At 42.2% G+C, this 24,396-nt stretch overlaps 2 protein-coding genes across 4 annotated transcripts in view; one reads left to right on the top strand and one right to left on the bottom strand.

Moving 5' to 3' along the window:
• Positions 1 to 423: 423 nt before the first annotated feature.
• LOC129703994 (zinc finger protein Pegasus-like) lies at positions 424 to 16,954 on the bottom strand. Of its 2 annotated transcripts, none has more exons than XM_055646778.1 (4): positions 16,714 to 16,954; positions 9,290 to 9,453; positions 3,492 to 3,674; positions 424 to 1,386 (listed from the first exon to the last, which is right to left on the bottom strand). In XM_055646778.1, exons 2-4 carry the CDS (start codon positions 9,420 to 9,422, stop codon positions 458 to 460), a joined length of 1,245 nt encoding a protein of 414 aa, XP_055502753.1. In that variant the 5' UTR covers positions 9,423 to 9,453; positions 16,714 to 16,954; the 3' UTR covers positions 424 to 457. The 2 variants fall into 2 exon arrangements, with proteins under 2 accessions (XP_055502753.1, XP_055502754.1); XM_055646779.1 differs by lacking the exon at positions 16,714 to 16,954 and adding an exon at positions 5,502 to 5,571.
• A 54-nt stretch (positions 16,955 to 17,008) lies between these two features.
• Positions 17,009 to 24,396, top strand: part of acadsb (acyl-CoA dehydrogenase short/branched chain) — a 30,140-nt gene continuing 22,752 nt past the window's right edge. For both annotated transcript variants that reach the window (XM_055646777.1, XM_055646776.1), the window contains exon 1: positions 17,009 to 17,641. In XM_055646777.1, the coding sequence (XP_055502752.1) occupies positions 17,618 to 17,641 (24 nt within the window). In that variant the 5' untranslated portion in view covers positions 17,009 to 17,617. The remainder of the gene's footprint in view (positions 17,642 to 24,396) is intronic.

The raw sequence follows: 24,396 nt of genomic DNA, 5'->3' as shown, positions 1-24,396 counted from the left end.
GTGGCCGGTAGACGGTTCACAGCCCAAGCTGCGCCCCCTCATCCGCAACCTGCAATATTGGTTTCCTACGGGGAGCGTGTTCCTCTGGAATTGGAACGGGGCTCGGGGCCTGCTGGGCTGTGGGTCTCTGGGATCTCCGTGGCTTGCAGTGGGCCTGGGGGACGGGTCCCGTTCGGTCCTGACGTCTCCGGTGACTGGCACTAGCTCCGACGTCATGTTTTTCATCAGCTTTCATGCAATATTTTCCAGTTTCATGCTTTAATGGTCCCTCGTGACAAGGTAGACCATGAAATGGCAACATTAGAAAAGCAAGGGGAGAAAAATTCACTGACATATAGTTTTAGGTTTTAAAATATAACTTAATTTGGTTCTTATTTTTATGCTGGATAAAGTTGCTTCCTTTCAAAATAAGATTGATCCTGATTAGTTTTTAAATGGTTTATTAACACAAATAAGATTAAATTTGCTTATGCTGACCTCTGGCAAAATGACAAGCAAAGTCATATTGATTTTTACATTTGCATCCACATATGTTACATTGAAAAGGATTCTCATAGCCATGGCACCCCATGTGAATGGTATATAGGATATTGTCAGCAAAATACATGTCACAGTGCTGGCAATGGTGCAATAACTGTGGATCCTGGACTTGAACTGGAAGAGTAGGGGTGCTAGGTTGGCTGTTTGTCATGCAAGGTGAGCTCATTTGAGCACTGCGCTCACTATTTGGTCCTGCAACAGGACTGAAGTTTCTCTGGTTATGCACTGGATGTCTATCAGGGCTAGCATTGGATGAACTTTGTGCCACACTCGAGACCACAGTGGTAATTGTTGGTGCTATACACTGTTGTATTACAAATGGTTTTTCATCCCTGCAGGTTGCCATATCAGAAGATGCTGGAGTTTGGACATCATGTGCAAGGCTGGAAAGCTGGCCAGCTAAGGCGGATAGCCGGTTTAATGGATTATCCACCATGTCCTGTACATCCTTTGATATGCCACTAATTTGTGCCTTTCCCAGAGCCTCATAAGATTCGGCTGATATACTGTGCGAAAACTCATCAAGATAATCTGTCTTCTGCATCAGCATTGGTGGAGGACTGAAATTAATCATTGGTCTTCTTCCATAACTCAGGGAGTAGCTGGACCTTTTCTGCAAGATTCCCATCATTCTTTTATTGGTCATTGAAGCCCTGCGTCCTTTCAGAGGAAGAAGTTTATGTCTGCGCCTACGATGATGAGACAAGTTACTTTGATCACTGCAACGGAATGGGCAGAGTTCACATTTGTATGGTTTTTCACCTCTATGTGAGCGCATGTGTGCTTCCAGATGACGCTCGTAAGCTGATGCAAACGGACATAAATGGCATCTGTGGGGCTTCTCACCTGCATTACAAAAGAACAATATAAATTAGAATATGACAGGGTCATCTTAAGCATGCTTTTCCTTAAACAAGTACTCAACTGTTGTACTACAGTTCATCTTACTGCACCATATATTGAATGCTTTAGAAATCAATGCTTGGACATATTCAACCAACATCCACTGCTCTGAGATGGTGTCCAAAGATTCACAGTTCTTTGAGGGAAGATATTTGTCTCATTACTAATTACTTTCATTCAAAGATGGTCATACCTAGTACTAGATTCTCCAGCCAAAGGAAAGACTGGTATTATTGACTAGAGATTGCCAGCTACCAACCTCATGTTATTTCTTTGAGCTTGGCATGGGTGTAAAGTTGCACCAGAAACTGTTGCAATTCCGGCATGTTGGCAGGACAGAGCTTCACTCCCGCTCATAAGCTGTAAAAACTGACAGTTATTAAATGTTTATGAATATCTTTGACATTCAAGCATTCAATAACGGACATTTAAAATAAGAATTGGCTCAAGCTCATTAGGCATGGGAATTTACATCACTTTGAGGTGTCCACCAGTACAGAGCAGGGGCAGTTGGCAGCAGGTCAAAAAATGCTGCCACAAGCTTAGGTCTACAGAAACGATGAAAACCAGGTCTTGAACACGGAAACATGCTACGGCCCAGCATTAATGCTGGTATTGGTAAAAAAATCCAGTCCTTGCTCTCAGAATGCATCTTGTCAACTCTTTAAGACTTACTTTTTGCATTAAAAAAAATGTTTTAATTCGAAAATATAAGGCTAATTAATTCCATCTCTTTAGGAGGGAGTCCATTTGCACGTGTTGCACTCTGTGAGGCAACATTTTTAAAGTTCAAATCTATACATATTGATTCACATATGAACCTCATGATATAGGAAAAAATATTTACTAGTTCCCCTTTGTTGTAAAGAATAATTATGATCTAAATACAAACACTCTGTCCTAAATACAAATACTCTGTACATTGACGGATTCATATACAAAGATGCTTGGATCCTTCATAATATCAATATTTTGAAATTTTAGTTTACCCAACAAATTTGATAACTTCACATTTCAATGTGCTGCTGCAGCTGCCACATTTCTGTTCACATCCTTTAGCTGCCACATTTCTGTTCACGCCTATTTGCATGTTGCAGCCTTCCCTTTGTCGTATTCTCACCTCTTCTTGTGTCAGCAGCAAACCTGTATGCATTATGCACTGACACCTCATCATTGATATAGATAATCAGCAACTCAAGACAAAGCACCAATCCTTTATTCCTTCAATTATTGCAGCCTATAAAGTTGAACACTATTTACTTATTGCCAGTCTTTTTCCTGCTTATGAAACAATCCTCAATTCAATATATTACAGCTAATCACAATCCATGAAAGATCACTGACCTTAAATATCAACTGTTTCTCTTTTCACAGATGCAGCCTGATCGGAGTATTTCCAACTATGTTTTCATTTCAGATTCCCAGTATCTATAGTTTTACTTTTCTTCTCCCTTACATTCTGCTAGCCACCTCGTAACAAGAATTTGTAAAATAGTATTTCCTTTAAAAAAGTAAACCAGTAATAATTTAAGTTCCCTGACAGGATTCTAGATTTTTCCCTATTGCCAGTCTCAGGTTGATAGTGCAGTGTTTCTCTGTCCACCTTTTTTTGTAAGACAAATGAACTTATGCTAGTGCTTTGCCAGTTGTCAGAGACCACCAGTCTATTTTGCACTTTTCAGATTTTCATTCACATGCAAATAAGTGATAAATGTCATATTAACAATTTAATAACATGGTTATTATGGTGTAAACAAAATATAAAATAGCTTTTTAATGTCTATGCTGATTTTGTGAATAGCTAAGAAACCATAAATACGTCTATTGAAATGTAGCTTTGGATGCTTTGTCTTCATGGTAAAATGTTCAGAGATATCACCTGTGAGGGAATACTTAATTCATTAATGGTAAAGAAAGTGGAGGGTGGTTATACCAAATTCATTTTGGGAGACTTGCTATTTCATCCATCTAATACTTCGATGGACTCAAACAATGCAACCCTGTTGTCACTTAAATTATATAAACTAGTTTATTGTACAGCCTAGTACCTGTATGCATTCTGGTGTGCTCCATCAGTCGTGCTATCCCTTTGCTAGCGTAGTTACAGTACTGACACTTCAACTTTCCATCAGCTGTTCTTTCTGGCCCTTCTCCTATCATCCCAGAGCCATCATCAAGGGAAACTTCCACAGATGCATGATGGATTCCATTTTGATGATTTTCTGTTCCAGCTGTCAATAAAAATACTAACTATTATAAAATGCGTAAACTTGTTTCATATCAGTAAAATCTTTAAGAAACGAATCACTGTATCACTAGACCACAACCTGCCCACCACCCTGTCGCATATGTTGCTGAATTCTGCTGATCCACCAAACTCAACTTGGTGTTTTATGCAGTCCAATTCCAAATGGACTGCATAATTGATTGGTTTGAATGACAACCGACCGGTGGCCCTCAACTCGGTAGTCATGAAATGCTTCGAGAGGCTGGTCAAGAACTACATCTGCGCCTTCCTCCCTCGCAACATGGACCCGCTACAGTTTGCATACCGTCCGAACAGATCCACGGATGATGCGGTCTCCCAGGGTCTGCACACCGCTCTCTCTCTTAACTTGACAGCCGGGGGGGGGGCTATGTGAGTATGCTGTTCATTGACTACAGTCCAGCCTTCAACACAATAGTCCCCACCAGACTTGCTGAGAAGCTGTTGGAACTGGGACTTAACACTCCCCTGTGTGCCTGGGTCCTGGACTTTCTCACCGCCAGGCCCCAGGTAGTCAAGATGGGAGGAAATACATCAAAGAACCTCACCCTGAGCACAGGATCCCCCACCCTCAGCGTTGTGTCCTCAGCCCCCTACTGAACTCCCTGTACACACATAACTGTGTGGCTAGGTTCAGCTACAACTCTATAATCAAGTTTGCTGATGACACTGTGGTGGTGGGCCTGATCACCGAAAATAATGCAAAGGCCTACCGGGAAGAGGTGGCTGATCTGGCGCTCTGGTGTCAGGACAACAGCCTCCTCCTGAATGTGAAAAAAACTAAGGAGCTGATCATGTACTTTAGGAAGGCACAGCGTCCGAGGACGTACACGCCACTGAAGATAAATGGGGATACTGTGAATAGGGCGAGCTGCTTTAAATACCTGGGAGTCCACATCACTGAGGATCTGACATGGACATCCCACGCTGCCGCACTGGTGAGTAGGGCAAGGCAGCGCCTTTACCACCTCAGGCAGCTGAGGAAATTCAGAGTCCCTCTGAAGATCCTCCAGTGCATCTACTCATCTACTCTCGAAGCATCTTGTCCATAAACATCACAATCTGGTTTGGGAACAGCTCTGCCCAGGACAAGAAGGCTCTGCAGAGAGTAGTGTGTTCGGTCGAACGCACTATGGGAACTACACTCGCCCCTCTGCAGGAACTATACATCAGAAGGTGCAGATCCAGAGCCAGCAACATTATGGGGGACCCCTTCCACCCCAGCAACAACTGTTCCAGCTGCTACGGCCAGTCAAATGCCTCCACTGTCATGCTGTCAAAACAGAGAGGATAATACGGAGTTTCTTCCCAGAGGCCATTAGGACTGTAAACTCTCATCTCACCAGGGACTAACTTACTGTACCAAACTATTGTTGTGTCTTTTTAGAATTGCGTTTTTTTTTTTCTCAGCAATATGTAATTACTGTTCTGTTCTATTCTGTTTTGTAGTTTTTTTGCACATTCCGCAGGCATTGCCACTTTTCATTTCACTGCACATCTCGTATGCATATGTGACAAATAAACTTGACTTGCCTTGACTTGTAAATGCCAAGGTTATGTGCAGCACTAGGACATTCTGCAAATGAATCAGATCTCACCCATGAAATATTTGAATGCTGGTTAGCAAAGTCATGTTCCATGCTTTGACAGTTGTCAAAGACTAAACTCTTTTGAATGTCAGAAATATCCTAAAAATATTTTTTTTAAAAGGTAAAATTTGAATTACTGTAACTTAAATGGAAAAACATCAAACTATCTCAATTAAAATTAATGTAAATGACCATTTACTTACCTTTCTTTCTCAAGACTATCCCTCTCCTTTCAGATGAATGGGCTCCCATTGTTTCCAAGCCATGTCTAACCTGGTGCAGGTTTAATAGCAGATTACCCAATGCTAGATTTTAACAGCTAGGAAATTATAGCAAGTTTATAATCAGTACTGATCTTCATGTGAAGTTCAATACTGAAGTGCAGCAGCCCACTCCTGGTAGTGCCTGGATAGCAAGTTTGGGACCTCAGCATTCATGTGAAAATCCCAAACTACCCATCAGTAACAGGGCAAATGCTGGCAGTTAGGTGAAGAATTGTTGGCATTTCCCCCAAATTTCTTAAGTAATAAATGTGAGTGCCTGATAGATATTATTTACATGTAAATACATGCACTCAAAATACATAAAAGTAAAGCAAAAGGAAATGCTGAAAATATATTTGGACTTTGGCAAATTGTGTGAAATATTTTGTGTATGTGCGGACACAGTGGTGCAGCGCCAGAGACCTGGGTTCGATCCTGACTGAGGGTGCTGTCTGTACGGACTTTGTACATTCACCCTGTGACAGCAGGATTTTCTCCGGGTGCTCCAGTTTTCTCCTAAACACCAAAGGCGTACAGGTTTGTAGATTAATTGGCTTTAGTAAAATTGTAAATTTGTCCCTAATGTTTAGGATAGTGCTAGTGCATGGGGTGATCACTGGTCAGAACAGATTAAATGGGCCAAATGACCTGCTTCCGCGCCTAAAGTCTAAAGTAAAGTCAGACAATCTGTTACTATAAAGTGGTGAGCCAAACGACAGCATAGATAACACAACTAATAGCTCTATCAATCCAAAAAAGGTCACAAGGCATATAAAGAAAAGACACACTATGGAGAGTCTAACTGGAAGTTAAAGATGATGTTCAGAAAAGTAAACTTGTTTTTTTTTTTTTTTTAAGACGTCCCACATATTTAACAGCCAATATAACCGCTGTATTATAGAAAATGCAGCAGCTCTGTAGTGAAACGTCTATAAACAGCTTAATCATTAAATTATATCATCAGAATATCATTTATCTCCATGACATTCATGTTATTACTGCTTAATTCCCTAATGGAGGCTGACAAACTTGATTTTAAAGGCAGAATTGCAGTCACTCTGACAAACACAATGAAGTAGCCAAGAAAAGAAGCCAATCGTGATGTAATTAGACAGGCAAGACTGGAACAAAGCTAGATAGATGAGGAAGGTGGAACTGACTGTACCAAAAGCTGTAGAAGAGACCAGATGGATAAAGAGAGGCACAACATAACAGTTGCAGAGTAATCTTTGCAGCCATTTGGGTTCTTTCAATTTTATTTTAATTTATGCATTCATACCATGTCAGTTGCCAGGTCAATATTTTGTATCTATTTCAAAATTTCCCCTAACTGCGTGGTTTTGCAAGGCCAATTCAGAGGGCAACGATGGCACATTCATGCACAGAAGTATTGATAGCAGATTTTGTTTCCCTGAAAAAGTTCTAAAGACTCCAGAAAGAACAATACAGAAAAAGAGAAACCATTGTAAATAATTCATTGGCAATAACTGGGTAGAAAAGAATGCAATAAGGCCATTATACAGTAGTTCCAATAAAGAAGATGATCTGGTCAACCATGTCACAGGCTACAAACGATCCAAAGAAGGATAGTTTACAAATAATATACCCTGTGAATGTTGCAATGCTGATATGGGCTAATTCAACATTGGCAGAATGGAAACAAGACACAGCAAATTCAAACGCAGGAGCACTGTAACAGATGGACCTAGATTTGAAAAGCAACAACATACTCTGAATGACTTTCTTGTCACTTCAATTAAGTTGAAATATGGGGGGGGGGGGGCAATCATTAAAACAACCACAACAAAATAAGGGCATTGCATTGAGCTGCCAATGACTGGGAGATTCACAAGGTTAACTACATAAATCTTTTGCAACATGTACTTATAGATAGTTGTTTTAACAAAATAAACTTCCTACCATTTCTGGATCAAGGTACTGAAACTGGTGGGTTGTAATAAGTATTAGGAACATCTGAAAAATGTTAATTTAACCACTGTAGAAATCCACACATGGATATTGCACAGGGATAGCTTGGTATATGCTTGCAGTTGGACAGAATTGCACCGTTCACTTTCTAATCTCACATATGGAGAACAATCATGAGTGAAATATTATGACAGTCAGATGTCATGGTATTCAACTCTGCCAGCATAATAGTTTTTATACTCTATAATAGTTTTTGAAAGTAGTTTTACAAAAAAATGTAATTTTGAAGGATTAGTAAATCTGTGAGTTCATTCCCTGCAATGCACCTCTGTGAAATTAATAAAAAGAAAATACTGTAATAGACAAGTTTCTTTTATAAATCACTACCAGACCACAAATTGATTTTACATGCCATATTTACAAAATATTCAAAATATCCTCTCAGCCGAGGGAAAGCTCCGAACCTTTGCATTTCATGAAATGGCTGATGCACTCATAAGCAATAATTCTAAAATGTATTTATTTTGGAGTGCATAATTAACATGTCTCAGTGTGATATTTTCAAAGCTAATATTAAATTGAATATAAACTGTGGGGAGTGCATAATAATAGATAAAACTGCTGGTAAGTTAACACCATTTATATATTGAGTAAAAGACAAACTGCTATAGGATCTCAACGGGTCGGACAGCATCTGCAGAGGGAGATGGGCAGATCATGTTTGGACTGGAACTCTTACAGACTGATGGAGTACAGGGGAGATGGCTGATATGGAGAGGTGAGGGAAGGAGTAGGATAAGGGCAAGCAAGTGATGAGGGGGGGGGTTTGATTTTGCAGTTCCATAACCTTCCTCCACCAGCTCATCTCCCATTCCCTCCCTAGTCCGGATCTCCTATTTCCCCCCACCGCTTCCCTTCCACCCACATCCCACCCTCTGGTTCTACATTTCACTCCCCGCTTTCCTTATCAGATGCCACCATTTGTTTTCTATCGACTTCTCCACTTTTCACCTCCAGCCTTGGTCACTATCTCCACTCAACTCTCCTCCAACCATCTCCCCCACCCATCTGGCAAGCAACCCCTTCTCATCTGAATTCATCTATTACTTGCTAGCTCTTGCCCCACCCCTTAACCTCTCTTTACTAGCTTTCCTTTGCCCCATCAGTCGGACAAAGCATCTCAACCTCTGTCCATTTCCCTCCACAAATGCTGCCTGATCTGCTGAGTCCCACCAGTAGTTTATTTTTAACTAAGATTTCAACATCTGGGGCCAGGACACCCCCGGCGAGCAGGTCCGACTGGTCCGCCGCGGTCAGACGATGGAGGACGACTCGCTCCACAGGGTGCCGTGGCCGGTGAAGAGCAAGTGGTCAAAGTATGGTGGTCGGGCCAGAGCCCCGAGATCAAGTTAGGGGGAGGTCGAGTCGGAGCTCCCTCGGACGCGGTCGGGTCATTCCTCGAAGACGAGCAGAGGTGGACGGGCAACGCTGGTGAGAACAAATGGGGACCCGGCATGGAGAGCTGCTGAAACAAAGGGGGATCCGGCATGGGAGCGGCCGAGAACAAAGGGGGACCCAGCTTGGGGGAACCCCGAGAACAAAGGGGGACCTGGTGGTGGGGGAGGGGGGGATGAAGAAGGATGAATACTTATTATAACTTTGTCACCGTCTTTGTGTACTTTGTATGCAAAAACAAAGCATTTCACTGCACCTAGCTGGGTACACGTGACAATAAAGTATCATTATTTGCAGCCCCTTTTGTCACCATTTATATGTTAGTAAATTAAGCAATTTCTTACCAGGCTGAAGTAATTCTGGTTCCTTTTCATTGCAAACGGAACCCGAAATCATGTTTACATGCTGTGTTTGTTGAGTGAGATACTCCTGGAAATCCTTGACGAAGTCTACAGAATCATTTCTTTTTTCTCGCATATTCTTGATTTAGATTGAAGCACTTCAGTTCCTAAAGAAAAAAGTGCAATATTTTTTTCATATTCGCAAACTATTACACAGTGTCTGACATTATTAGGGTTAGGATTATTCAGAAAAATATTTCATTTGATCGGCTTGTCCACAATAAGTTTCTCAAATTCTTGAGCATTTTCTGACTACCACTCACTTTCCTATACTAGAATTGAACCAAATGTTGAGAATTCATCTGCAGATTGTAAAATCCTAGCCCTTGACTTGCTGTTATTTCTAGAACTAACATTATAGTTATGCTATATTGTTAATGTCCAGCTGGGATAATATGAGAAAATACAAGAAATTCTCATGCCATACCCCAATGTGAGCATTTCCAGCACACACAACCTTCTAGATATAACACCTTTGGATACAGCATCAGTCCAGGCAACCAGTCAGGAGCTGGAGAGTTGGTTGAGAGCGGTGGACCGGTCGGGGTTTCCCGGCAAGTTCAAGGCATGGATTTACCAACATGGTATGCTGCTAAGGATACTCTGGCCACTGCTAGTCTACGAAATCCCAACCTCCATCGTAGAGAGATTGGAGAGGAAAGTCAGCAATTTCTTCAGGAGGTGGCTGGGACTGCCCAGGAGTCTTAGCAGCATCGCCCTTTACGGAAATAACACCAAGCTCCAGCTGCCCCTGAAGTCCCTGGAGGAGGAGTTTAAGGTGAATCGGGCCAGAGAGGTGATGCTGAGCAGGGACTCCAGCGACCCCAAGGTGGCTCAGGCAGGGTTGGAGGTGAAAATTGGGAGGAAGTGGAGAGCCGGCGAAGCCGTGCTGCAAGCGGAGTCTCGGATACGCCAGAGTCCTGGTGGGAACAGTGACTCGGGGAAGAGCTGGTCTGGGAACCTTCCCAACTCCCCAGTTTGACAAGGCCTAGGGGAAGGAGAGGTGCAGGCTGGTCCAGGAGGAAGTGAGGGCAGTGGTGGAGGAGGAGAGGTCGACCAGAGTGGTTGGCTTGAGGCAGCTGGTGGCCTGGACAAGGTGGGAGCAGGCCATGGACCGAAGAGTCACATGGTCTGAGCTCTGGCAGGCTGAACCACAATATATGTAGTTCCCGGTCCAGGCAGTGTACGATGTTTGCCCAGCCCATCGAACCTCTTCATCTGTGGCAAAGCGGAATCTCCGGATTGCCCGCAATGCTCAGGCAAGGGTACGTTGGAACACATCCTGAGCTGCTGCCCAAAGGCTCTTGGGCAGGGCCGGTACACCTAGCGTCATGACCAGGTTCTTAAACCTATTACAAAAACCATCAGCATAGGAATCAGCAGCTGCAGATGAGAACGCCCCACCACCCAGATGATCACCTTCGTGAAGGCCGGAGTGCAGCTGCCAAGAACCACAGCAGCCAGGAATCCTGGCGACACACAGGACTGGCAGCTTTCTGTAGACCTGGTGAAACAGCTGAAGTTCCCGCAGCACATTATCATGACCACCCTGAGGCCAGACATCCTCCTGGTCTCAGAGGCGACCAAAAACATCGTCTTGTTGGAACTGACAGTGCCGTGGGAGGACCATCTGGAGGAGGCCCACGAGAGTTAGAAGACCAAGTACAAAGAGCTGGTCATAGAATGCCGTAAGCAGGGCTGGAAGGCAAGGTGTACGCCCATCGAAGTTGGCTGCAAAGGTTTTGCAGGGCAATCGCTCTACAAAGCCTTGAGCGCACTGGGTATCAACGGAATGGAGAGGAGAAGAGCCATCAAGAACACCACAGAGGCAGCAGAGAAAGCCTCGAGATGGCTCTGGATCAGGAGAGTAAGTCCATGGGGAGGAGCAAATGCCACCTGAACACAAGTCGTGGTTTGATCAACCACAGCTGGGTCGCCTGGGTGAGGGTGTCTGATGTTGAAAGACCCAAAACACCCAACGACCCCAGGTAACACCACTGATGATGTGTTCAGGAGCATGAAGAGATGTATTTTTATCAATGGATAATGTTTTCGGGGACAGGAAGATATCCATTAATAAGCTATTTTGAAAAATGTAGAAAGTGCTTATTGGAAGTACTCCAAACATTTTCTCCAGTGCATTTATAAAAAAAAATTTTAGCTATACTTTGAATAGATGTGTTGCTTTTCTATCACTCCGATGCCTCTACTAAAGTACACCAACGCCTCTACTCCCTCAGAATGTTTAGGACATTCGGTATGTCCCCAACAATTCTCACCAACTTCTACAGATGTGCCGTAGAAAGCAATTTATCGGGATGCATCACAGCATGGTTTGGGAACATCTCCATCCAAGCCGGCAAGAAATTGCAGAGTATTGTGGACGCAGTCCAGACCATCACACAAGCCAACCTTCCATGGACTCCACATACACTTCACGCTGCCTCTGCAAGGCTACCAGCATAGTCAAGGAAGAGACTCATCCCGGCCACTCCCTCTTGTCCCCTCTCCCACCAGGCAAAAGGTATAGAAGCAAAAGGCACACCTCCAGTTCAGGTACAGTTTCTTCCCAGCTGTTATCAGGCAACTGAACCATTCTATTAACAACTAGATAGCGGTCCCGAGCTACTATCTACCTCATTTGAGATCCTTGGACTATCTTTAATTGGACTTTACCTTCACTAAACATTATTCCCTATATCATGGGAATACAGTCGATGGCTTGATTGTATTCATATATTGTCTTTCTGCTGTCTGGTTTCACTGTACCTCGGTATACGTGACAATAAACTAAACTACCAGCTCGAAACAGAAATTATTATGCCCTAAGATAAAGATAAGACAATGTAATTACATCTCATGAAAGCAAAAGATTTTGCAAAATAAATTTTTACCACTTTCAACTACATTGAAAAAAAAATCTACAATAATATACATTACTAAAATGCAGTGCAGTGCTATGATTTCTTCTGGGAGATCAGCCTAAGAATTATAACATAATAATGAATGAAGATATCACTAATCTGTTTTTATTTCAGAGTAATTTTGTTTACTAAATATAGAGAAGGCTATAATTGAAAGAGAGAATACTCTCAAAGATGACAGCATGGGGAATATTACTCTACCATTATTATCAACTCCACACCCATCATTACTTTCAACCCATCCATTTGACGAAATGTTCACATTAAAAACATTGAAAAGCTAAGCTAGGATTTGCGCAATTTAAGAAATAAAGCTTTGCTCTCCACTACCTTATTTATGGAAGCTAGCCATTATATCATCCGAATATGCTTCAACTCTGAACTCATTTACTATCTGTCAAGATAATTTCTTGCACAGGGCTAAAGCATATGGAGATGGAATAATATACTGACATGGATTAAAATTTGGTTATTGGACAGAAAGCAGAGTGAAATTTTAAAGATCTTTAGTGGTTGTGTCCCAGAAATTCAAGATTTGAATCTGCAATTAGGCCAATGGGGTCAAATGTAATATTGCCAAATGTCCTAATGATACAAACTATTGAGGATTATGAGGGAGGATGTAAGGTGGTTTCAAGGGGATATAGCTTTAAACGAACTGAATGAGTGGCCAAGAACATGACAGATACAACATTATGGAAAAATGTGAATTGTCAACTTTGATGTAAAAAACAGCAAAACAGAGAAGTCATTGAAAGCCAAGATGACAACAAGCATCAGGTAACCAGCAGCTGGTTGGTATGTCGACCTTCATTATAAAAGTATTTGAGTACAGGAGTAAAGATGTCATCCTGGTGAGATCACACCACCATGCACTGATTTGGTATCCTTTTAAAAACAAGATAGACTTTCAATAAAGGAAGCACAGCAAAATTCCCTATTGGTTTAAGGATTGTCATATGAGGAAAGCTCATGTACACTGGGTATGTATTCACTACAATTAAGAGGAATGAAAGAAGAACTCATTGAAACTTCATCAGAGCTTGACCATCTGGACACAAATTTCTCTTGCTGAGGGGTTTAGAACCAGGAATCATGATCTTAAAATAGGAGGCAGGCTAAAGTGGAATTTCACACAGAATGGTGAATCCTTAGAATTCCCCACCCCAGAGCCATTTAGTTCATTGAAAATAAAGATCCATTGCAATAGATTTCTGGATATTAAAGGAATCAAGCAGTATGAGGGTAGTGCAGGCAAGGGGCATTAAAGTAGAAGTTCAGCCACAATATTCCACCACAGAATAGCCTTGAAAGGCCAAATGGCTTGTCCCATTCGTTTTTCATGTATATCTCTGCCCTTATTTGGTTACTAAATTCTTACACTGCTGCCGTCTCCAATTTGTTCCCAAAATCATCCTCACCATCCATTGTAACCCTAACAAATTTGGTTTCTACATCAGACCATTTTCTCAGCATTATCATATCTACTAAAGAATCTCCATCCTCAACTTGTGTCTATTTCCTTGTCAAAAAACAAAATGCACTCTTCTCAGATTTCCAGCTCATCCGCTATTCCCAGATCCACAGAATCTGGTTTTGCCTTTGCAGCATTTTCATTATCACAAATAATTTATCTTCAAAGTTATCCATTGACATACTGTCATGTGATACCTTTTATAATTCATACATTAAGGTTATCTTCATTTTTTTTTTTAAATTGCTGTTTTTTTCCCTTTTTCCTTCCGCCCACAATATTTAATATGTAAAAGAATATGTGATTCTGTTCCATTCTGTTTGTAGTTTGTTTGGTTGTTTGTTTGTTTGTCTTTTTGCACAAAGTCCGCGAGCATTGCCACTTTTCATTTCACTGCACATCTCCTATGTGTATGTGACGAATAAACTTGACTTGACTTGATTTTTAAACTTCTTAATTCCAATAATTTAATAGTCTGTCGTTGCTAAACCGGCCCAAGGTAGAAAAGGGGTGAAGGCAAAAAGTGTTCCAGAACTATTTTCTTTTTAAAAGCTCTCTCTGAAAATTTGTTTTAATGAAACCAATATTCATCTCCCTCTCTTGCAATGGATTCAGTAGCGATTGGTAACCTTGACTGTGGTTACATGGGCAAAACACAAAGTGCTGGAGGAACTCAGTGGTCAGTTTTTAGTGGAGGAAAGGGACAAGTGACTTTTCACCCAAAACAATCTGTCCAGTCCCTCCACAGATGTTTCATCACCCACTGAGTTCCTCCAGCACTTTGTTCGAGTGGTATTAAATGTTAGGTGTTAATTGGACGTTGCCCAAGCGATGCGTGATGTGCAGACCAATACTTGAATTGCTCTGCCAGAGGAGAATGAATTGCCTCTGTTGAGATCAAGACTGAGACCAGCCTAGAGTTCACACCACCCCAATCATCTAACATTGTAAACAATATTTCCATTGAATGCTTTATAGATACATTTACTAATAATACAGGTTTTCTACATTCAAGGCAGTCAAACAGTTAAACTATTATCTAAATGGTGGCCGATTGGGAAAGGGGGAGATGCAGCGAGACCTGGGTGTCATGGTACACCAGTCATTGAAGGTAGGCATGCAGGTGCAGCAGGCAGTAAAGAAAGCAAATGGTATGTTAGCTTTCATTGCAAAAGGATTTGAGTATAGGAGCAGGGAGGTTCTACTGCAGTTGTACAGGGTCTTGGTGAGACCACACCTGGAGTATTGCGTACAGTTTTGGTCTCCAAATCTGAGGAAGGACATTATTGCCATAGAGGGAGTGCAGAGACGGTTCACCAGACTGATTCCTGGGATGTCAGGACTGTCTTATGAAGAAAGACTGGGTAGACTTGGTTTATACTCTCTAGAATTTAGGAGATTGAGAGGGGATCTTATAGAAACTTACAAAAAATTCTTAAGGGGTTGGACAGGCTAGATGCAGGAAGATTTCTTCCCGATGTTAGGGAAGTCCAGGACAAGGGGGTCACAGCTTAAGGATACGGGGGAAATCCTTTAAAACCGAGATGAGAAGAACTTTTTTCACACAGAGAGTGGTGGAATCTCTGGAACTATCTGCCACAGAGGGTAGTTGAGGCCAGTTCATTGGCTATCTTTAGGAGGGAGTTAGATGTGGCCCTTGTGGCTAAGGGGATCAGGGGGTATGGAGAGAAAGGCAGGTACGGGATACCGAGTTGGATGATCAGCCATGATCATATTGAATCATGCAGGCTCGAAGGGCCGAATGGCCTACTCCTGCACCTAATTTCTATGTTTCTAAACTGCACTGGGAGAGAGATTTGTTTTTAAAACAGCCCGCAGTCAGGAAGATAGAGCCAAAATGCGGCGCAACTCAGCGGGACAGGTAGCATCTTTGGAGAGAAGGAATGGGTGACGTTTCGGGTTGAGATCTTTCTTCAGACTGAGAGTCAGAGGAAAGGGAAACGAGAGATATAAACAGAGAGATATAGAACAAATGAATTGAAAGATGTGCAAAAAAGTAACGATGATCAAGGCAACGGTCCATTATTAGCTATCGGCCAGGTGAAGCCCGCAGTCAGGTTTGGTTTTTCGTGTAGGAAGGACCTGCAGCTGCAGGTTTACACCGAAGATAGACAAAAAATGCTGCAGTAACTCAGCGGGACAAGCAGCATCTCTTGGAAAGACGGAATGGGTGGCTTTTCGGGTCGAAACCCCTCTGGCCTCTCTCGCCTGACTGTCTGAAGTGAGGTCTCGACCCGAAACGTCACCCATTCCTTCTCTCCAGAGATGCTGCCCAAAGATCCTAGAGTCCTCTAGGATCTTTGATGCTGCCTGTCCCGCTGAGCAGCATTGCGTGTCTGTCTTCGGTGGTGTGAACCACCATCTACAGTTTCTTCCACATTGCATTCCTTACACATTCCGCAATCAGGAAGGTACACAAAAATGCTGGAGAAACTCAGCGGGTGCAGCAGCATCTATGGAGCGAAGGCACATCAGGAAAGTTTGGTTTTATAAATGGCTTCTCTGGTCACTCCATGAAGCCGGCCTTAACCGACGGTCCGCCCATCTCTCCGAACCAGGGCCAAACCGGTGCCAACGCAAGGGCAGCACCTCCTGCCATAGATGGCCAAACGCGTCAATCGTTTACGCATCCAGTTGCGGTCGGCCGCGTTATTTTGAAATGCAGCCCGACAAAAACAATCACAATATATATATATGGGTTCAAGAAGGGTGGCGATTCGGGATCGGACAACTCATCAGCGGTGGTTCCCTCAGCCGGCGACCCCCTTCCCCCGTTGCCGACGTTGCGTTTTCCAGCCGCACACAGTGGCTTTTCCAGCCCCGTCCGTTACGCCGTTTACTTTCAAACCGGGGGCCGCGAGGGGGCGGAGAGGGAGGGAGAGACCGCAGACCACAGGCCTGCAAGACCAAGGGGCGAATAGAGAAAGCTTCCCCTTCCGCCGTCATACCTTCAGCCTCAGTTATATTCCATTCGACAGCGGTTGTAAACAACCAAACATGTCGGTTTCGCTGGCGTTCGGGCGGGGGGAGACAGCGCCGGGAGAGGCGGCAGACAGGTCGGCCGGTCAGAGACGGATAGTGATGGTGACCGGGAATGGGAAGCCGCCCGCTCGCGTTGTTTGTATTTCGGTCCAGAAGGAGATGGAACAAAAGCCCCGGCGTCGATGTCACAGTTCAGCCGGGTACAGTACAGGCGGCGGATGGAAGTGACATCAGCGGGCGGGACGACAACCTGCTGCTCCTCCTCCTACACCAGGGCACAGGCCGCGGCGCAACGCCTCCTCCTACAACGGGCCGGGACGACAACAACCAAAGATCTTATAGCAGACAACAACATCTCTTTCTTTAACTGGGCACAGGTCGCGGCGCAACGCCTCCTCCTACAACGGACCGGGACGATAACAACTACTCTTTCTTTAACTGGGCACAGGTCGCGGCGCAACGCCTCCTCCTACAACGGGCCGGGACGACAACAACAACTCATCGTTCTTTAATTGGGCACAGGCCGCGGCGCAACCTCTCCTTATTCTCCTACAAGCGGCTGGGACGACAGCAACACCCACTCCTCCGCCAACCGGGCGCAGGCCGCGGCGCTCCTGCTGTTCTCAGCAGCCAGCAAAGGAAGAAGCCCCAATCTCCATCTGTATGGGAATCTTTTGAATCCACGCTGAATTTACCTTGTCCAACGTTACATTCGGTGGTGGTAACCGAAATGCCAGCTTCCGAATAGCTCAATATATTATTTTTGGGCAAGGTGTTGCAACATTTAGCCAAGGACAACGGGGAATAACCTTGCTCTCTCCTATTTGCCCACTATCTGCTCACCCTGTGCCAGCTATTACAAAGGACAGGATGGCCGGTTACCTTTTCTCTAAGGTGAGCAGTGCGTCGGTCGTTCATTCACAGAGAGTTGCCGTCTGATAGTACAAGTCCGAGGTGTTTTGTAAACAGGATTATTTGGTTCCTCGAATGTTAAAGGCGAGTATTGCATCTGTCGGCTGTGCAAATAACTAAAAGCAAAAATGAAATACTGCAGATAACGAACATATGAAATGAAAACGGCACAGGTCGGGTAGGAGATATAGGACGAGTTTCGCATTTTAAGGAATGCTTTTGAAGGAGCAAAGAAAGCTGGGAAGGAAACTCCAAGGCATCGACAGTTGGTCTGAAGAAGGGTCTCCACCCGAAACATCACCCGGCTGCCTCACCAGCTGAGTTACTCCAGAACGGTGTCATAGAAACATAGAAAAATAGGTACAGGTGTAGGCTCTTCGAGCCAGCACCGCCATTCAGTATATAGGGTGATTTCAACACGCACTTTCAGCAAACATTTGCCGTGGTTGCTCGCTGAATTTCATTTGCTCAAAAAAGTAAGTTAATAATCCCTTACTTTTGATGAAATTCAGCGAGCAAACGCGATATTTCCTGATATTTTGGATCTTTAAATCTCCACGGCAAATGTCTGCTGTTCACTTCCACTGTTTTCCACCTTCAGTTCCCTCTTGTATTTACCTTACTTTCTATCTTTTTTTTGCCTGAAAATTTAGGTCGCTGTGCTTCACGGTCACCACGACTAGCACAGAAAATTTCAGCTCAAAATTCGGCCGTGCTTTTCACGGGTGTGAAAGTGCGTGTTTCCCCATTCACTAACATGTACCGAAGTGACATATGTCCTCCAGTTAAATTTTTCGGTCACGTGAGGGAGGATCTACGCTCATTTGACATTTGGTGAAATCACCCTATAATCATGGTTGATCATCGACCCGTTTCTGCTTTTACCCCATATCCCTTGCTTCCTTTAGCCCTAAGAGCTAAATCTAACTCTCTTGAACACTGTCTTTTTTGTAAACCAACAGCTGCAACTCCTGGTGTCTACTATTAATGATTATTAATTTATTGTGTGTTTGGTTTTTTTTGCATTATCTGTGTTTACAAGATTGTTAAGCTGCAGCCTTTTTTTAAATGGTTCTATTGTTTGTACATATGACAAGTAATACTCTTTATTCTTGCATTGAGCAATAGATAGCTGTCAATTATGCGGCATTGAAAGAATGAACAAAACCCAGTGAAAGAATGAAGGAAGTACTAGAGAAGGGTAAAGATAGGCTTAGAGTTAGTAGATTGTGTGAGAGGGGGTAACTGGTAGAATCTGAGATCTCAGGTTCATGATTGAGAAATGCATGTTACAGCAACTACAGGAAAAGGTGGATCATTAAGTGTGACTTGTTATGGTGAATATACTATCCTCATCAACATGAATATCCTTGATATCATGATAAAGTCTGAAGCTCACATTGTTAGAAGCTCAATCGTTCTAGAAACGATTTTTCCGGAAGGATTGCTTGATTCATGAGGGCAGGAGCCAGGATAATAGTTGTGATGACGAGGTTGAAGGAATTTATGTAGGAGTTCTTCCTCTTTTCTTTCATAACCATAACTTCAATATACTAAGAAATATATCATGATCACTGCAAGAAATTTCATGATCACTGCAAGATCATTTGAGTAAGAACCTTTGGTAGTTCATCCTTGAATGACTATACTATCTCAACAAATGTCTCTATTTGTGATTTGCTCAAGATGACTTTCTTATAATAAAGCAAACGTTGTTAATTATCACCAGATAATTTATATAAAAAGAGGGACTTTCAAACATGTCTATAACATTTCCAGAATTTCTGACTACAATGCTGTGTAACTTGGGTGTGATAAAATGTTCTGTATTTCTTTTCTAACATAGAAATCTGTCTTAGTCAATTGTCAGCATTTTCAAAGGTGACCTTGAGCTTCCTGTCGCCTGTTAATATAATTCTCAACCTAAACCCAATCTGATTTTTCTTTTGTCTCCCTTGTGTCCAAAATAAGTTTGAGAAATAGCACCTAATCTTCTGTCCAGACTTGTTCCAGTCCTTGGGACTAAATATTGAATTCAGCAATGTCAGATAACAGAATGTTCACGCTGATGTCAAAGCTATTCCATTCTGATGAAAAGGAATTGACCTGAAATTAAAGGGCCTGTCCCACTTGGCGATTTTTTCGGCGACTGCTGGCATCAGTTTTTCCAAGTGTCGCAAAAATTGTTTTGTCGCCACTGGATTTTGAAATGTTCTAAATCTTTTGGCGACACTGATATGACGCCGGCAGTTGCCAACAAAATCACCAAGTGATTTAATTTCAGGCCCCTAAGTATGTTGTTTTCTTCAGAGATTCTGCCATGACATGTTGAGTGTCTCCAGCATTTTCTGTTTTTATTTCACCATTCCTTCTAATTTTTCCTAATCTAGTTGAGGGAAAAGTACTATACAGAAACATCAACTAAACAGAAACTTATCGTGGCAATATAGAAAGACCGACAAGTTAAATAGGTGACCCAAGAAGATCTCTTCCATAGTTATGCGGTGCTCAAACCATCTTGTAATGCAAGTATAAAAAAAAAACCCTCTCGAATCAGCAGATTATTTTAGGTCATCGCACTGGCATACTTGGTTATGTCAAGTTACATAATTAAATTAATTCATCTAGACAAAAGGAATCATTGATATTTTCTAGACAAATAATATTTGGACAACTGTGCAAGATTCACCAAAGTGTAAGATGCTTGCCATGTCTGCTGCAGCATCAGATTAAATTGTTCTTGATGCTTGGATGGTTTGGAAAACTTATTGTTGGGCATATACGTTACTGATCACTTGAGAGCAAATCAAGCAGTTTTAAAAAAAATTGTATCAATCCTTAATGTGATTGTCCTTAAAACCATTCAGTGGCAAAAAGTGCTATTAATTGTTTGTGCTATTTCTGCACTGTCTATCCAAACCATGTGTATGTATAAATGTGTATGAAGGAACTGCAGATGCTGGTTTACACTGAAGATCGATGATAGGGTTCATTTCTTAAAAAAGACAACACACAATAAGTTAAGTAAACCAACACAAGCTTTACTGATCATTAGCAGGCAAGAGTGCCAGGGATATAAAGTCAAGTATGCAACAGATACTTAACCCCCTGGGCTACTGCTCTAATGAATGAAAATATACAACATATTTTTATAATATTTTGGAAACGTAGTCACATGTTTATACAGAGTGGCAGCAATGACGTTTAATACAATTCAATCGCAGCTCTACCTATTCAAAAAATTCTTGTCACTGATACAATACACTTGTCATCTTGTGGTTCTATCAATCACAAACTGTTGATCATAAACATTGAAACAGGAACTTAGTCAAAAATCACCACATTTACACTTCTATCTCAACAATCTTCGATGTCAGCTACAAACCAGAAGGCATCTGTTTACAGAAGCTACCACCTTCCCAGGAAATACATCCTCTCTCACTATTGTAAATGGTATTCTACTTGGAGCATAACAGGATTCACTATCAGAGCAGCTTGAATGCTGTCCTCCAATTTCCTGATTCCCACATCTTTTCAACTTCAGCTTATTTCAGAACCCAAAACAGTCAAGCTATACTCAAGCTAATATTTTACTTAATCAATTCTAATTATAAAATATTTTATTATTGACTAGAATATTATCATAAACACAATGTTGGAGTAACTCAGCAGGACAGACAGCATCTCTGGAAAGAAGGAATGGGTGATGTTTTGGGTCAAGATCCTTCTTGAGGCTTTGTAAATCTTTAACTTCAAAGTTTAGAACAATAAATAATGCTATTGAATGTCTGAATTGCAAAAGGGCACCCTGAGTATTTGCCCTAGCAATTGTTAAAGCACTGGAGGAATAAAAATCAATTTTGGATACAAAAATACATCTAATCCTGCCTGTGTACACATTCAGTTATTTCTCTGTGTGTTTGCCTAATGAGTTCATAGATTCATGAGTGTTGTGTTTTGATTTCAAACACATTTAATTAGTTAACCCACATCTCTAATATATAATGTTAATTGTTTAAAAGTATTACTTCTTTTTTTAATGTCTTACACATAAAATCATTTTATGGGATTGGTTTTATTTCTTATCTCATTGTAAAATATCTGATTTTTCAGAACTTTGTGTGGTACTATAAAACTTTAGTGTCCTTTCTGTATGTACATAATAGAGGAAATTGCCATGCCAATCACTTTACAGAAATTATTCAGAAACTTCCCTTATTTAATCTACATTTTATGTCAAAGGAATTTTCTTCTCGAGTGAGACAACCTTTTAATCTTAAAGTTATTTAATGAAGGTTGATTGATTACAATGAAAAAGTTAACAGTCCGAGTTATACAGAAATCTGTTTGAAGCAGTCCAGTCCAGACCAGCATGCATCAGGTCTTTGGCACATTTATTGAATGAAATTCAATAGCACATTTATTGAATGAAAAGTAACATTCACCCAGAGAGTGGTGAATTTGTGGAATTCTCTGCCACAGAAGGCAGTAGAGGCCAATTCACTGGATGAATTTAAAAGAGAGTTAGATGGAGCTCCAGGGGCTAGCGGAATTAAGGGATATGGGGAGAAGGCAGGCATTGGTTACTGATTGTGGATGATCAGCCATGATTACAATGAATGGCGGTGCAGGCTCGAAGGGCCAAATGGCCTCCTCCTGCACCTATTTCGATGTTTCTTTGCCACACAATTGGGAAGTGCTATTTTGTTGACTGTTGGCGTTCAATGGCACGATGAATGTTGAGTTCCCATTCTGTAGTTCCCTCAAAATTATAATGATTAGGGTAAATAGGTGACTGATGATCAGAGTGGACATGGTGGGCTGAGGGCCTGTTTTCATACACTTTATATAGCTGGTAACACTGTCCATAAGTCCATCAATGTCCTCTCCATGGGGGACTACAGAGTGTGTTCCAGTCTGTGACCTCAAAACAGCGCTATAGAGCGCCACAGGCCTCCTGTGACCACCTCCTCACTGACCTTGTGGTCTGTTGGGAACAGCTTTTCTCACCACACACCATGCAGTTTTAGTGCGAGGTCAAATAGAGTCTGCTCAAGGATCCTTCCATCAGAAAGTTTACCATAAGGGACAAAACGTGTGGTGCATTCTGAATGAGTGGAATGTTCTCTGCCAAATAGGGACAATGCATTGTTCACACGACCAGGAACAGATAGAATCTCTGCACACAGTGATAATTTGTGTTTCGAAGCTCTGTACACTGCCTGATGCAGTCATTCTCAAAATTGGACACCAGGATGAGGGTTGCATTAAGTATATTCACCCCCTTTCTCCCCCTCCTTCTCTGCAAATCTGCCCTAATGCTGCAACTTTAAGAATAAACCAGAATCTGGTTACTCTACAGAGCATAGCTCATATCTTAAAGGGCCTCTCGCACTTGGCTGTCATTTACACGTCAGGCCGGTAGTGACGGTCGTGTGCATTTTCATGCGTCAGCACAGCCGTCTGGAGCGCGTGACATCATTTGAATACCCGGTTTATGATGTTTATGATATATGTGGTGATTTTCTAAAATATTCCAGTTTCTTGAGTGGTGCTAGCAATTGGAAAACTGCAAATGTAATGCCCCTATTCAAAAAAAAGAGGTGAATGAAAAGTAGCAAGCTGCAGACCAAATTAATCTGTAGAAAGGAACTGCAGATGCTGGTTTAAATTGAAGATAGACGCAAAATGCAGGAGTAACTCGGCGGGACAGGCAGCACCTCTGGAGAGAAGGAATGGATAATGTTTCGGGTCGAGACTCATCTTCAGTCTGAAGCAGGGAGCAGTAGTCCAGTGTAAGAGATGGTATGAGTACACTAGTTCTCAAATTGTCCTCTCATCGACCACCTCCCGCAGTGTATGTGGAAGGGTTATTGTTCCTACATTAGCCTCCTGAGAACTGGAAACGTTATTCTCAATTCCAAGGGAGTAGTGAGTTGATATTTTAAAAAAAAGACATATACACTAGAAAGGCAGAAAATATTGAGATTATTCAATTTGCTAGAAAAAAATCGAAAAGTAGAATATTATTTAAATGATCTGAAACTAATAAATGTTAGTGTTCAGGGACAATCACGTGTTTGAGTATGAGAAATGCAGTTAATAAACAGGTACAGCTTGTAACAAAGAGAATGCTGGCCCTTATTGCAAAGGGAATATGTTTTGCTGCAGCACTACAGTTAAAACTGTCCAATCTGAGAGAATTGTGAATCTTTAAAATACTCTACCTGTAAATTATGGGTGAGGACATATTTTAATATGTACAGATTTAAATAGATGGCCATTTCGACAATATTAGATGTCCGTTAAGGAAATGGTGTTGGGTAGACTGATGGGACCGACGGCTGATAAAACCTCAGGGCCTGATGGTCTGCATCCCAGGGTACTTAAGGAGGTGGCTCCAGAAACCATGGCCGCATTGGTGGTCATTTTCCAATGTTCTATAGATTCAGGATCAGTTCCTGTGGATTGGAGGGTAGCTAATGTTATCCCACTTTTTAAGAAAGGAGGGAGAGAGAAAACATGGAATTATAGACCAATTAGCCTGACACCGGTGGTGGGGAAGATGCTGGAGTCAATTATAAAAGATGGAATAGCGGCACATGTGGATAGCAACAGGATCGGTCCCAGTCAGCATGGATTTACGAAGGGGAAGTCATGCTTGACTAATCTTTTGGAATTTGTTGAGGATGTAACTAGGAAAATGGACAAGGGAGAGCCAGAGGATGTAGTGTACC

Source organism: Leucoraja erinacea, chromosome 15 (assembly GCF_028641065.1).
Source record: "Leucoraja erinacea ecotype New England chromosome 15, Leri_hhj_1, whole genome shotgun sequence".
In the NCBI taxonomy this organism is placed as follows: Eukaryota; Metazoa; Chordata; class Chondrichthyes; order Rajiformes; family Rajidae; genus Leucoraja; species Leucoraja erinaceus.
The sequence above is the reverse complement of the archived record's forward strand: the minus strand, read 5'-3'. Positions and strand labels throughout refer to the sequence as shown.

Bases quoted from the DNA above. Each gene is read 5' to 3' on its own strand.
- LOC129703994 (XM_055646778.1), bottom strand. From the start codon at position 9,422: ATGCGAGAAAAAAGAAATGATTCTGTAGACTTCGTCAAGGATTTCCAG. The intron at 3,675-9,289 runs GTAAGAAATTGC...TTTTATTGACAG, and splicing joins ACCAGAATTACTTCAGCCTG to CTGGAACAGAAAATCATCAA. The intron at 1,387-3,491 runs GTACTAGGCTGT...TTTGTAATGCAG, and splicing joins GCACACCAGAATGCATACAG to GTGAGAAGCCCCACAGATGC.